The sequence below is a fragment of the Patiria miniata genome, unplaced genomic scaffold (genome assembly GCF_015706575.1).
Source record: "Patiria miniata isolate m_02_andy unplaced genomic scaffold, ASM1570657v1 HiC_scaffold_5, whole genome shotgun sequence".
NCBI lineage: Eukaryota > Metazoa > Echinodermata > Asteroidea > Valvatida > Asterinidae > Patiria > Patiria miniata.
The window spans coordinates 39,569,280-39,584,093 of NW_024037072.1; the positions used below are offsets into that span (position 1 = coordinate 39,569,280).

The following is a 14,814-nucleotide window of genomic DNA, read 5'->3' on the forward strand; positions in this document are numbered from 1 at the left end:
ATAATTGAACATCAAACTGACTGCACATGGGCACAAAATAATCAACTCTTTAAAACTCGTAATGCGGAAAAGCCCTGTGTTCTGTTCATCAAATAGATCGATATACATCTAGTTTGTAACTTGTGCTTAATGTTAGCTTTCTTAGGTTGGGGTTTCTGCAAAGTTGCGGAAAAGCTTTGTTTTTATTCCCACATTGTTTCTCTTCTTCCTCCTCTTTTTGTTCTATCCGAAATCCCGCACTTTCTTTGGCTTTTTTACCCATCCACTTTCGGCATTCATGTTTGTCAGACGGATCCAATTATGGCAGACTGTGATATTTTTTTTTTTTTCACTACAAGTAACTTCTTAGAGGCTGCTATAATTATCATCTGAATTTTGGGAGGGTCAAAAGTCTGTTCGTACTGTTTTTCGTACTATTTACGGATCACTTGCATATTTCGTCGGTCAAGGTTTAAGATTGTTTGGTAGAGCGAGTCATGCAATGGAGTACCATGGGTCGACACGATATTATTGTGTACAGGGCTGCAGTCACAATCTCTGTCTAGTCCCATGCATATACAATTCAAAATGGCCGTTCTATCACTGACAACCTGTTTGATGTTGGTCGTTGTTACGCTGTTGGCTTGTATTGGTTTGCTGCTTGCTGCGTTTGTTCTATTCGTCCATTATCAACACCTGAAATATGCCCACATTCCATCGCCACCCAGACGAGGGTAAGTGCAAACCAATATCATTTATATAGTAGGCTACACTGAGTCCCAAACTGAAATATAGTTATAAAGCGTGTACTTTAATGCGGAAGTGGGGCAATTTAGAATAAAGATCAGTTATCAGTTTAGATTCCTAGTACCTAAGTTCATTTATGGGTAAAGACAATTTTGGCAGTTGTATTCTTTTTTTACTTCTGCCCAGAGAATTCCTTGGGAATCTGTGTATGCGAAATTGGACTTAGAGTCAGAAAGACGCTAGCATCATTGAATAAAATTCTATTTTTGCCAAAATGTTCGTGGGTGTGGGTGTATGGGTTGTTTGGTGAGCACACGAGAGCATTAATTTCTATTTTGTTTGCTTGATTTCTATGTTTTTTGTTTATTATTTGAATATTAACTTCCTTTTTCTGGGGTGGGCGTGGTTATCTAGAAAAGCAAATATCTCCAAGGGTGGGGAGGAATTGTTTCATTGTCATGGAAGGTTATATTTAGCAGGATCATTGTCTTTAATGGATTACCCCCCCCCCCATCCATCCCCCATCCACCAACCCCACCATAGCGCACGAAGTTTCAACAGCAACCCCCCCCCCCCCTTTCAACCATTCCAGTTAGGGTTACGTTTTATTAGGGTTACCCTCCGTTAGGGTTACGATCCGTTAGGGTTGCCAACACGTTAGGGTTACGATCCGTTAGGGCTCAGTGCCCTCAGCTAAGGTTAATACCCTCCGTTAGGGTTAAAGTTGGCCTGAGCTATCGTGCCAGGGTTATGTTACTTCCAAGCCTACATGCAGCCATTTTTAAAGAGAAAGAGGTCAGGGTAATTTATCTATGAAGATAATCATGGTGACAGCACCTGAAGCATCAGTTATCTCTATTAGTGCTATAACAGGCAAGAAAGTCGCATCATACAAAATTACAAAAACCGAGAGTTAATAATAAAAAAAAAATACTGCTTGGGGCTGCAAAAGTCATATTGGAAAATTTGACAGTATTTGCAAAAGTCATTGTTGTAGGGAACAAGGACAAAAAGGGAGGTGTCCTAAACTGTTCCTGTTTTAACTGGTTAGTTTTGTTTTCTTTGTAAAACAGATTCTTTAATGGTCATGTGGACTGGGTGTTTTCCTATAAAAAGAGGAATATGGCAACCTCAGAAGCATTTGTTGACATGTAAGCACATTGTTTATGCACTCTTTAACATTCCAAGGATGATATGTAAACAGGCTTTCCATGCATCATCATGGAAAAATCAACTTGTTACCAAAAGGTGTTTAAGCTTCGTAGCTTTTAGAGCAGCTGACCGAATCAGACGCACTATTGCTGACTAAGTTGGGCATAGAATTAATGGAAGATCATTTTCAAGGATGTACTCCCAAACATGGTGGTATCTTTATTCCAGCAGAATATTACATGTAAAACCAAAAGCAGTTATCGGGCGGTTGCCTTCTCTATTAATGGGCGGGTGTTTTAAAAGCATATAGGATCACTTGAAATTTATACCAAAATAACCTTATACTTTCTACTCAGTGCCTTTGTGTAAAAAGTAAAGATACCAAAGTTATCCACCTCAGTTTAAAACAAAAACATAAATAGGTGGATAAATAATTAAACCAATTTTCGTTGAGTAAAGAAAATGTAAAGCAGGCACTTGAATCTCAATTTTTTTTTAAATCAACTTTGAATTTTTATTTATCTATTCACTTATTTGCTGGTTTGATTTAGCATGCGACAGTGTGGTCCAGTGTTTCACGTCTTCTTTTACTTCAGCGCGGTGGTGGTGGTTCTTGATGCCGATTTTGTAAAGGTGAACTTTCTTAAAATAATAAGCGTTTTACTTTTTGTGTGATCGATTGACGTAGAGGGGTACTTAATTAATATTACACAAGAAAAGTTGCGAGAAAAAACCCACAAATGCCCCGCAACCGTGACATGCACTGTTCCCATAACATGACACCAGGATCACATGGAACGTTCGTTATTGTCTGCTTTAGGTTAAACTACATTGATGCATATGACCCCATAAAAATTTCTTTTCTATTTGGAGGGCATTGTATGTTATTTGAAAAGGTGAGTGAATGTGCAAAGGTCATACAAGAAATTTGAGTATACAAAGGGACAAGACCAGTGGGTACACAAAATGCGAAATGTATGTTGACAAAATGTGAGGTATATTAAATTAATCACAGTAGGGTCAAAGCATTTGTGAATAAAGTAAACTTTTTTAACAATGTCACGTTTCAATACTTTTTGTAGGAAATTCTGTGCACGTCCACACATCTGAAGCCGTCCTCTGTGTATAGGATTTTCGGCTGGGTATTTGGGCTGAGATTCTTTGGCTCGGGGATTGCAGTAGATGCCAACCCCGTCACCCACGATGCCAAAAGAGCACTCCTCAACCCTGCATTCAACAGAAAGTAAATCTGATGTACAAAGTATTTTGTTATTTGCGACGTGGTTATGGTGATGGCTGGAATGGTGTTACTGGTGCAAACCGTTTCAAAGTGTACTTTCAAATCAACTTAGCGAGTTTTCAACTGAAACATTGCGGAATAACATTTTAACTATTTAAAAACATCCCACTCCTTACTCGAACATCAATGAAATAGTTGATTCGACAATTTCCATAAATACTTTCATTCTGTGTTATCAGCACAAGATAAACCGCCTTTTTACGTCTGATTTTCGTGACTAATTGCGCCAAGGTTTAACGTGTTTATCCAGGTACCTCCAGGGATTGATGCGGCAGTTCAATGCAGGAGCAGATGTCTTGATTGAGAAACTGAGACACAAGGCTGATGGTAAGACGGAGGTCGCCATGTTGGATGAATTTAACCGAGCCACCCTGGATGTCATTGCTAAGGTGAAACTCACAGCGTCTTTTGTTACGTGCATCCCAAGGGCGGATCTGGGGGGACAAAGGGGGCCATGCGCCCCCCCCCCCAAAAAAAAACGAATCCAATTTTTTTTTTTTTTGTGACTTCGCATTAAGGCATGGCAATGAGTACACCGCCATCTTTTCCTAAAAAAACATTGGTTAAAGTTGTCAGAAATTGCCTCAGATCGCACCACAGAGCATCTAGAATCCAACGGGTTTTTTTCGGGGACCCGAACCCCACGCCATAATTTTTTGGGACACCCTATTTTGGCCCCCCCCCCCCAAAAAAAAATATATATTGTGTTCTGGATCCCCCCTGAATCATTCTCGCCTACCAGGGTAGTCTCACTCTTGTTCGTCTTAAGATGGAACACTGGCGAACATGTGTGTCGAATCAGATTCCTTGTTACAAAAGCTGACCACCAACGTGAACTCATCGGCCGGACAAGCCGCACAAGCGTCCCCGCATTGCGCTCGGCTGCCACTGAGTAGGCCATGAAGTACATTCATAACCTACTCAGTCCTCACTACGACAAAAACATCGGAATGGAACATTTCTGGTGATCATGTACACTGTCTGCTCCGAAAACAACCCTCAACATTTTGGTCTCGTATACGTACACAACGGTCGCCATTTTCTTGTGGCCTAAAAAAAAACATGAACCGAAGGCTACATGTAACGCGCTATCTCCTATCGATGAACAAGTAGGATTCATGAATATTCCGTGCGTATAGGAAATCGTCACAAATGTCTACGCGGGAAATCTGATTGGCTGACGACGGTTGTCAAAATCATAATGTGGACTCGGTTTGCCAGGGTAGACTAATGACGTACAAAAGTAAGACTACATTGGTCAGCGAGGGTGGATGATATGGAAAATACGAGTTTTCGTCGTTTCAAGTACTGTAGACTCATCGACATGTTGTCTTTATCACCAGGTTGCTTTCGGGATGGATCTCAAGGCCACACTCGATGATAAGTCGGCTTTCAACCGAGCGATTTCGATGTGCTTTAGGGGATTGGCCGTCATTATGTCTTCCCCTATGACACAGGTAGGCTGAAGATGTGCAAACCTGACCCGAAACCGAAACCATCCCGACCTCAAATTACTCCAACTGGCATTGCTATTCGAACTCAAACTCGCAATAGTGTGAATCCCTGGATTGACACTTCAATCACCTCTCATTAAAGGCGATAATACATTTTTACTAATCGTGACTTAAGCGGTTGGCAGATGTTCAAATTTAAATTAGTTTATTTTTCTCCACTCACGATAGCACTAGTTCCCCGGGCAATTAATTGAAGGAGATCGAAAAGTTGCAGTAGTTTAGAGTCTGTTTACAAATCCAGTCTCACTACGCACTGCAAAAAACATGGGATGTAAATTTAACACCGTTGCATATGGTATCTTAAAATTCATTAAACGTTTTTCTCGGGGTATTTTTTTTTCGATACGGAATATCAACCGTAAAAATGGTGGTTGGATGGCGAAAGCTGATCAGGGCACACATTGGCTTCGTATAACATGTTTGATCAAAGTCGGAGATATGCGGGATTTGTTCGGTTTGGGTCGGTTTGGGTCGGATCGGGTCGAGTTTTCCCATATTTGTAAGGGCTTATTTAAGGTCTGATCGGAATCAATTCGGATTAACTTTGTATTATGATAAGAGCAAACCCACAACTTTGCCAATCGGTTGCAGATCAATCCATTTCCAGCTGCTAGGAAATTTAAGAACGAAGTCTCGGAAAGCATCAGGTTCCTTCGGGAGACAGGACGTCGATGCATCGAGGAGAGACTACGAGCCATGGAGAAACAGGAGGAGGTGCCCAATGACATACTGACGCACATCCTGAAGGAAATTGACCAGTTTAAGGGGGACGGGCAATTCGATATGGAAGGTTTGGTGGATGAGTTTCTAACGTTCTTCATCGCAGGTAAGCATTACGTGCGCTCCCTTTTGCTTCTGTTAGTATTTATCAAACAACTTATTATTGAATTTTTATAGTAATGTTCCGATTTAAAAGTTTATTCTGAGACCTGTACATATTGTCATTTCGTTTTTGATCACACTTCTCTCAAGCGCCCTTTCAGTTTTCACATTTCACATTGGCAGCCATTGTTGTGGGTCTCAGTGTAATGCAATACCGATTAAATTAATGTACCATTGGTTTTTATATTTAAAAAATCAGGTCAAGAGACAAGTGCCAATCTCCTTAGCTTCACATTGCTGGAACTTGGTCATCACCCTGAGATTATGCACAGGTAGATTTATCTTACTCTAAAGATGGCAACAATGCATGATCGAAAGATAGGAGTAATTATATGGTTGGCATTGCAGAGCAATGAAACTGGGCTATTTTCTCATACGATAACGCTAAAACCGTCACTAGCATCATGGGCCGATCTAGCTCTCAGAAAATGGTGTAGCTGGATGATAGTATACAAATACAACATGATTTATGGAGAAATAGTGAAAACTAATGACCCCGAGGTGTTGGATGATCTCCCGAGGCGAAACCAACACCGAGGGATCATTTGTTTTCAGTATTTCCCCGCAAAAAAAAATGCTGTATTTGTTTTACTATACCACTATATCATAAATATTCATCAGGCAGCTGTGCTATTTCATTCGTCCATTCCACCATGTTTTTCATCGTGCAATATTTGGATAAAGTGAAATATTATTTTCAATTTAAGGAGACAAACAGAATACAAAGTTAATTTTGTGTCATTTAATAACTTTAACAATCACACAAAACACTGGATTTATTATTGTTGTGTAAGAATTCACCCAGTTCCTCCTCGGTTAAAATCACAAAGTGAGCACCAACGGTTGCCATTTTGATGTATGCCGTAACAGACTGGCACATGACAACTGCCCTCACTGGTGATCTCCACGGTACGCTCGTAAAGCGCATGTGTCATTGAGAGAGAGATAACACAGTTCTGGAACAAATCTAAGGCTGCGACCCAGGTGTGTGATAGTACCTCCATGATTTTTGCGCGTACGAAGAAGCGGGGAAATAGTACAAACTTTCACACGGTTGAGTTGCTGGAACGGATCAATGAAACGCCGCGGTTGCCTGATGAATATTTATGAGGTATGGTAATAGGATGTGACCGATTCTTCTACCTTCCGAAAATGACCGAAGTTTGCTGAATGTTACTAGTTCAATACCTCGGCATTTTGTTGTCGTGTTACAAACAAGTACGTGTATTATCGCAGGTCGACCTGTAAATCTAACGGGTAACATGTTTTGTGTTGTAGGCTGAAGACTGAAGTGGAGGCCGTTTTGGGGGACAAGGAATATCTGGAGTACACTGACATCAGTCAACTCACGTATATGATGCAGGTTAGAGTTCCTGGTCCTTTTTTAAAATCATTTTCAAGTCAATGTATAGACGAGTTTTTCTTTCATCTCAGATTCAGGCTGCGTCAATGTATCAAGGTCCAACACTAACACTTTGCAATACGTGTCACATAAAGAATACATTGAGAGTGAAAAGAATACAGACTCACATTTACTAAAGATCGCTTCCAATTTTACGAAGGTGTTCAAAGAGGTCCTTCGGCTGTGGCCACCAGCAGTTGGGACTTCGAGGGAGCTCTCATGTGACGTCACGGTCAAGGGTTACAAGGTACCTAAGGGAAGCATAGTTGTGGTAAGTGCATAAAACGGTCTTTGAAGATATGAACTGATGTTTTGTAGATTTCCTGGAAAATCTTCACTTACCAGTATTAAGGATTGCTTATTTGCATTTATGTATGCTCCAAAACAACATCATTATAATTAAACGTTTTCTTCCACATTCAATTTCACAAGTGCTTGCGTGCTTTGACAAAATCTGTCTTGCTACCTAATTGTGCATCAGTACACAAGATGTCATTTTTTTATTTTTCTCATTAAAGTTGTTATCTCAAAGTTGTTTTGTATTTTTTTATTCACTTTTTCTTTTCTTTGTTAAGTTCAGTCTGTGCTTCTAAACAGAAGACCTCGATCAGTTTAGCTGTATTTTGACATACTTAAACCTTCATACTTTATTTTTGTTTATCAACACTGTTTACAGGTCAACACCTACGTTATGGCGAGAATGGAGGAGTATTTTCACGACCCATTGCAGTTTGATCCCGATCGCTTCAAGGCCAGTGATGACAAGTAAGTACCTTGTAGGCGTCGTAAGTTTCTTGTATGCGTATAACAAGGTTGTTAATATTTCATCGTGTAAGGGGCCCAAATAATGTAAGGGGCCGGTGCCGAACTGAACACTATCAAGTTTATTATTTGTTTATGTGCCAAACAAATTTCTTCAGTAATTCTACTTTTGTTTTACAGACTTGCCTGTCAGGGGCCGAGGAGGAAAAGATGGGGAAATCCCATCAAATGTCCACCCCAGAACGTTACAACCCACCTTTGTTTGAAATTTAATCATTCTAAGGCATGCACTTTGCCGCATTGCTCAGATGGGATCTTAGCAATGACGTCTTTGAATTTTGCACACTACTATTCAGTCTCCAAGGTGTGCGTGACCGATTTTAAACACTATGTCAGGACGCTGATAATTACCGAGCCAAAATTCCCACACTGTAAACACGTTGGGCAAAATGGGTTGATATGTAGACCAACGTTGGTCGACATCAACAGGTTAAACTCTTGGGCAAAATTTTCCCAATTGCTAAAAAAACTTACCCAAATGGTTTAATTCAAACCAATGTTGGGTAAAATTGTATCGCCAAACAGTGTTTTAGGGGCCATTCAGAATTTTCAATGTTTTAAAATTTCGATCTTTTTTCCAAATTGTGGTCGGGTGGGTCAAGCTAAATAATTGAAAATCGAAATTCACTTTCCATGGAAAAAGGATAAAAAACAAAACAAAGAAAGATAGATCTTTTGACTTGCCTGAACAACACGCAAGCGTTCCTATATTGCGATGCGTGTTTCTTTTCCAACTTGGTCCCCTGTACATGTATGTACTGTACATGTACGTCATGTACGTGTATATAGACCTACTGTGGCATGAGAGGGAGGTGGTTTTTCAGTAGACTTGGATGCCGGGCGTTTCTAGCGGTTAGGCCGTGCAGAGGCAGCAGGGTACCAGGTGTACTAGATCGGCTCTATAACACGCCGCGGGTGTCGATTACCAATCGCTATAAAAACTGGACTATTCAACCACTGGACTTCAAGACTACGAGGACCGCAGCCTGTGATGTGATGACTGCCCAAACCTGATGTTTTTCTTTCGCTCATACCCCCGCCCTGCAAACAGGGCAGGGGGTACGAGGGAATGTTTTTCTCAGCTACCTCACGTGTCAGGCACAACCTCGTATGTCACATATCATCCACCTCATCCAGAAATAGCCCCATAAATGTGGCATATTTACTGGACTGCCTCCGTAAATAAAGGCCACACTGCCACCATATACAAAAACATGTCGAAATTTGTCAAATTTTGATTATCACATTTAGGCTTAGTTTGTAGTTCATTTTTGCTTTAGAAGCATACTCACCTTTATAGGCTAATTAGAAAGTGCTGCCCTTTTCAGATGTCTATTTTTCGTAAAATTTCATGTTGAAATTTTGATGCGCAAACGTATGCAAACGAATCTGGAAATTTCACAAAAAATGAACACCTGAAAAAGGCAGCACTTTCTGATTAGCCTATAAAGAGGGTGAGTATGCTTCTAAAGCAAAAATAAACTACAAACTAAGCCTAAATGTGAAAATCAAAATTTGACAAAGTTCGACATGTTTTTGTACATGGTGGCAGTGTAACCTTTATTTACGGAGGCAGTCCAGTAAATTGGCCACATTTATGGGGCTAATCCAGAAAATGACAAAACCACGGTCATCTTTGTGGCTTCCAAGACTGCAACCTGCCTTTCCAAACAGCATATCAGCTGGTAAAACACAAGAAAACTGAAGGCCACCACTGCAAAAGAGGAAGACCGACAACTTCACGCCGTCACTGAACTAGACACACATGTACATGGGTACACATGTACATGTACATGTACAGTGTGTACATGTTCAAGTAGGCCTATATGTACACATTGTACATGCGAGTGCATGTACATGTACATGTTCAGTTTTTTTATTAATCGAAATTAGGGGTGGGTGGGTGGGTCAAAATAATTTGGAAAAAAAATCGAAATTTTAAAACATTGAAAATTCTAAATGGCCCCTTACCCATTATTTTTTACAGTGCATTCGTCAATATCCTTTTGGTCAAATTATAAATGTCAAATGATTTTGTTCAACAAGTGTACTTCATGTTTTTTAACACCCCTCTAGCTATGTTATGGTATGTGCCTCTAGCAAGTAGTCACAAAAAACTCATTATATGGAGATTGGCGCGCGCTCGTTTTACCAATCGTTTAAGACCGGCCACGTGACGGGCTCTCGACCAATAGGAATGGGTAAACTGTCAAATTATTATTTTGTTTTGCAGATCACAATATGCATATTTCCCCTTTTCACTGGGACGCCACAACTGCATTGGCCAGCAGTTTGCATTGGTGAGTATTTGGAAGAGCCTAAACGGAGACTTCCAACGTCATTCAGAAAGAAAATAATTTGCTATATAACCCCCTCTGCAATTTTTTGAAGGTTTTTTTTATGGATTTGTCATCGAATATGCGCTAAGCAAAACAGTCCAGATCATCCTGAATATTTTATGTATTAACTTGCTTGTTATTTGAATGAGAATAATCCGCCTGTCGCACCACGAACCGGCGTATCTTGATTATTTGCCGATCTGAGTTCTAATTAACTAAGAATAGTAATAAGACTGTGCGGCGTATCTGTAAAAAAGAAAATCCCCCTACCGCTGTGACGTAACTCATAAGCACCATCTTGAAAAGTGTGAATTCATCGTTACGCGCGTTGTATGAAATACAATAAAGAACGTTGTATCTTGGGAACTAAAATATCCTAAAACTAAGCAACCCAGAATCAAACGAATTGCATACGATTAAGTCTAGCTGAAACGAAACCGACTAAATTCTTATACAGGAAGTAAAAGGAATGAGCCTAGCAAAATATGACCACCTTTAAATCTGGTTTTTTTCTCAAAACACCAAAAATCGCGATACGTCGGTTCGTGGTGCGACTGACGAATTTATTGACACATGCATTTCCGACTTATCTTTGTTTGCACATAGCATATTTTGTGAGTGTTGTATCAGTAGCGTTTGTTTTGTATGCTATTGTATAAGAAAGGCGAGAAAGGAGAAATAATCACTATTGTCTGTTAATACTTGTGCTGTTTCCCCTACAGATCGAGGCTCGACTTTTATTGGCCAGATTGCTTCACAAATTCAACTTTGACCTGGTGCCAGGACAAGCTCACGAGATACTAGACGAGGTCACTCTGAAACCGATGGGCAGATGCAGGAACTACTTACGTCTTGTGGAATAGACACGTGGGAGCTCAAAAACAGTCGCATATCTCACAATTATACCAATTACTCAACAAAAGAATACGGGCAGTTTCATATTGAGATGTTAAATTTGAGGAAGACTTTGGACTTAGCCCGGAGCTTAAGTTTGAAATCAGTGGTCTGTAGTTTAATAAATTGTTAGACCACATACTACGGTGTATTATTTTACAAGCACCGCTAGAATGAACTTAAGAATTGGATTTTACATAATTTTTTTTTCAAAGTTCTCTTAAGGTTTGGTAATACATGTATTAAAGCTGCATTTTAGGCCTTTTTACGTTGATACCAGGTAAATTATTCTTCCCTCTAATCGCATTTTGTTTCAGTTCGAGAGGGCTATTATAGAACCGTAATCTTATATTCCTTTTGGAAAATGTTTTCCGTGATGGTGTTATTAGTTGATTGTTTTTAAAGGCTATAACTATTCAAACTAGGCGTGGTGATATTTAAAACCAGATTTGGATCTTGCTCTTAGAGAGGCACGTGCTGAAATCGAATCAATTCGGTCGCTAACTGAACAATGTATGTGTATGTAACTTCGTGAATTTGAGCTCATTAATAGTGTGGTTTGGCAAAACTATACTCGGGAAGAGGTAAATGCGCGCAACTTTACGGTCTAATGGTAGCCATTGTAATCATTTGTAATTGATTGGGTACAAACATCTGCAACAATTAAATTACCTGTTTGTCGCAAACAATGAATTGATCCTCTTTTACTCGCTCTGTTGACGAATATAATATAGGCTAACATTTAAAATTGTTGTTAGTACAGTGATCATTAGATAATCCTTGTTGAGTTAGTTATTATCCATGTGATCAGTCAGTCCTGGGTCAGATTTGACCCGAAAAAGGGTCATGTAGGGCCTGACCCTTTTCCGGGTCAAAAATAACCCTTTTCCGGGTCAAAAATGACACTTTCCGGGTCAAAATAACCAGGAAAACGAGTTACACAGTAATTTTGACCAAGAGAAGTGTCATTTTTGACCCGGAAAGGGGTCAGGCCCCACATGACTCTTTTTTTAGAGCGTAGACCTACACTCTTGGTCAAATTGTTCCTGATTTGTACCCGAATTATCCTTATGAATTTCATACAAAATAACTTTGCCCAGCTGTGTTTTACTTTTTTTTTTACGGTGTATACTATTGAACCTGCAAAGTAAGCATTGCCATTTTTTCCCCCAAAGTTGAAAGAAGTTTTTCAGAACTTCTTGTTTAAATGATAAAGCAGGAAAAGTCTGAAACTGTATTCACTTATTTCCACACACACGCGAATGCGGTTGCGTTCGTTATATATTAGCTATAGGGGCCCTGCAAACATGTTAATCCCAAATGAAACGATAGTGTTATCGAACAAAAATTGTCAAAATGGCAGCACCGTGTAAACTATGCAAATCCTACGAGTGTCACTGTTTGGTTAGCAGCTTTTAACCTCAAGAGGTTTGAACCAAAGTCTAAAAATCGAGCCATGGAATGGTTCTAACATTTAAAAAAAACAACACTTTTCATTAAAGTTCAAGTATAACCTTGTCTTTACTTTGTCTCAATAAAGATGTTTGAACAAACGTCTAAATTTAGAGCGTCGCATTGGTACGGTAAATATACAAAGCAATTGTGAAGTAATCGTGCATGTTTATCAGATGGAATATAGGCTTTTTGTCTGAACTTGTAACATTTGGCCGAGTTAATTCTCGGCTTTTATCACTGGACTATCACGAAATTGTGTATCATTCATGAATAATAATTCACTTTCAAAACAAACCTCCTCTTCACTTAATCACTTACACATTGGCTTTCAGCTGTTGATTTCCGTCACTGTTACAACTCTCAATTTTATCACTAAAGGATCAAATTATTTATAAGCAGCAAAATTTCCATTGATCTTCTCCTGTTGGTTATATTTTTTGTGTTGTGCAAAATGTAGGTTAAACAAAGCACAGTGTGCAACATTATGTAAGTAATTTAATGAGTAGTTAGTATTTTATTGTTGCTGTCAACATGTCTTCCCCTGAGTCAGTACAACAGGGGAGGATGAACCGTTCTGTCTTCTGTAAGTTCAAACGAAGAAAGAACGGTGCATCAAAATCTTTTGTGGACTTGGCATACAATGTAATTGTACATAGAAACAATTTATCATAAGCTTTGTGGTGATATAAAGTTTACTGGCACTTTCTTAATAGATTTTGAGTTCGGCCTATCGTAAATAGGTCATTTATTGCATTGATGATTGAGCTGTGGTGCTCCGAGTCAAATGGTGCTTGGAGCTGCCCTTGGGCCTTTGTGGGTGCCCAAAAAAACGGAAGAGCTATGGTCTCCGAGTCAAATGGTGCTTGGATGAGCTATTGGTGCTCTGGGCCTTTGTGGTGCCCAAAATGTGAATATTGACAATAATAATAGTGTGCTACATGGATGATGGGTCGGCTGCCCAGATTTCGGTACCCGACATTTTTGGATTAAAAACCTTCTGGCTGAGGCGTAGACACACAAATTTTCTGTGTTGTTTGTGATTTTTAATTTGTCTGCTTATAAATCTACTGCCAATCCAACTAACTTCACCCCAAACTCTGTCGCCCGCTGGCGTATGCAGGAATTTGCTTATACGCCCTTGAACCCATGCCTCAAGCATCTCATGTACCCAATCTTCATTCCAATTCCATTCGGCTCCAACCATTACATACGATACTCCCATCCAGAGTTCACCCTTAATACTGTCGAGCTACTTTAAGGATTAAAGTTGAACGACTTGAAGCAAATGACGTCCGTGCTACACCGCCTCAACCCGCCGGTGCTATGGGGATCGGGTGGCGGGTTGGTTGAACTTGAGTCAAGGGGTCCTTACCAGCCTTTTCGTTCACATTTTCTTTTTAACAAAAATAATATATAATGTCAATAAAATGAAATGCAAACTTTAATTAAATTCTTGAAAATACACCTTTGTGTCCCATTTAACCTGATTTTCAATGTTCGTTTTGCCATTTTATTAGAGTGGTTTGGTGCCTTTTTGTTTTTATGATAATGCGAATTTCCATATTCATGAGCAAAACTGTGATGCCATTCCGGGGCAGAAACCTCAATGTTACAGCTATTTCAGCACAAAATTTTGTTAGAATTTTTGAAAGTTTGGGGTCGTTTTGTGGTTCGTTGTTGTGTCAGTACACATCAGTAAGCCAATGAGCAAAATACCAAAATTTCAATGAGCAAATTTTGGATTCACAATTTGAACAGAAAACCCCTAAACTGAACAGTGTCTTCCTAAAATTACATCACAGCAAAAGCGCCTTAAGTTGTCCGTAAAAAGCATATGGGCAATTTTGAGTGTTTGAAGAAGTGCACTTTTTCAATAAAATTTTCCAAAAAGGGATGTGAAATAGTTTTCATACAATTTAAATGGAGTAGAAAGTTGCATGACCCTCACCAGCAGGGCAAAGTCCCTGAGCCCTACCGATATTAACGTCCTTTTGTTTGATCAGATCGGTCCAAAGGAGTCAACTTTAGGGTCAACTTGTTAGCAAACTTTATGTACAGTTTTAGCGTGCACAAGTCACGCTTATTCACTAGTAGGTATTGGTATGGCGCGCGAAAGTGACATTTACTCAAGTTAAACATCTGATAATTGCAAGAAATCTATCATTTCAAGATGCCTCCAATTACTTCATTCAAACATATTAAATGCTTCTGGATTTGGTGAATTTTTTTATCGATTTCAAGATTTCGAGATATCCCGAAATGGAAATGGATTTGCCCCCCCCCCCGGACATTGTTATCACCAATGCTTCGAAACCCGTTCTTTAACAA

General features: G+C 39.6%; 1 protein-coding gene across 1 annotated transcript; it reads left to right on the forward strand.

The window, feature by feature from the left end:
* The first annotated feature begins 4,533 nt into the window (after nucleotides 1–4,533).
* LOC119741436 (cholesterol 24-hydroxylase-like) lies at nucleotides 4,534–11,891 on the forward strand. The gene is made up of 8 exons (XM_038217183.1): nucleotides 4,534–4,635; nucleotides 5,284–5,518; nucleotides 5,774–5,846; nucleotides 6,853–6,937; nucleotides 7,137–7,247; nucleotides 7,653–7,741; nucleotides 10,032–10,098; nucleotides 10,860–11,891. The coding sequence occupies exons 1-8, from the start codon at nucleotides 4,534–4,536 to the stop codon at nucleotides 10,998–11,000; spliced, it is 903 nt and encodes a 300-aa protein (XP_038073111.1). The 3' UTR covers nucleotides 11,001–11,891.
* The last annotated feature ends 2,923 nt before the right edge of the window (nucleotides 11,892–14,814 follow it).

What these genes read in the sequence shown, in the direction of transcription:
- LOC119741436 (XM_038217183.1), top strand. Translation starts at nt 4,534, where the DNA reads ATGGATCTCAAGGCCACACTCGATGATAAGTCGGCTTTCAACCGAGCG. An exon ending in TGTCTTCCCCTATGACACAG is followed by an intron (nt 4,636 to 5,283) that starts GTAGGCTGAAGA and finishes AATCGGTTGCAG; the next exon opens with ATCAATCCATTTCCAGCTGC. An exon ending in CTAAGGGAAGCATAGTTGTG is followed by an intron (nt 7,248 to 7,652) that starts GTAAGTGCATAA and finishes CACTGTTTACAG; the next exon opens with GTCAACACCTACGTTATGGC.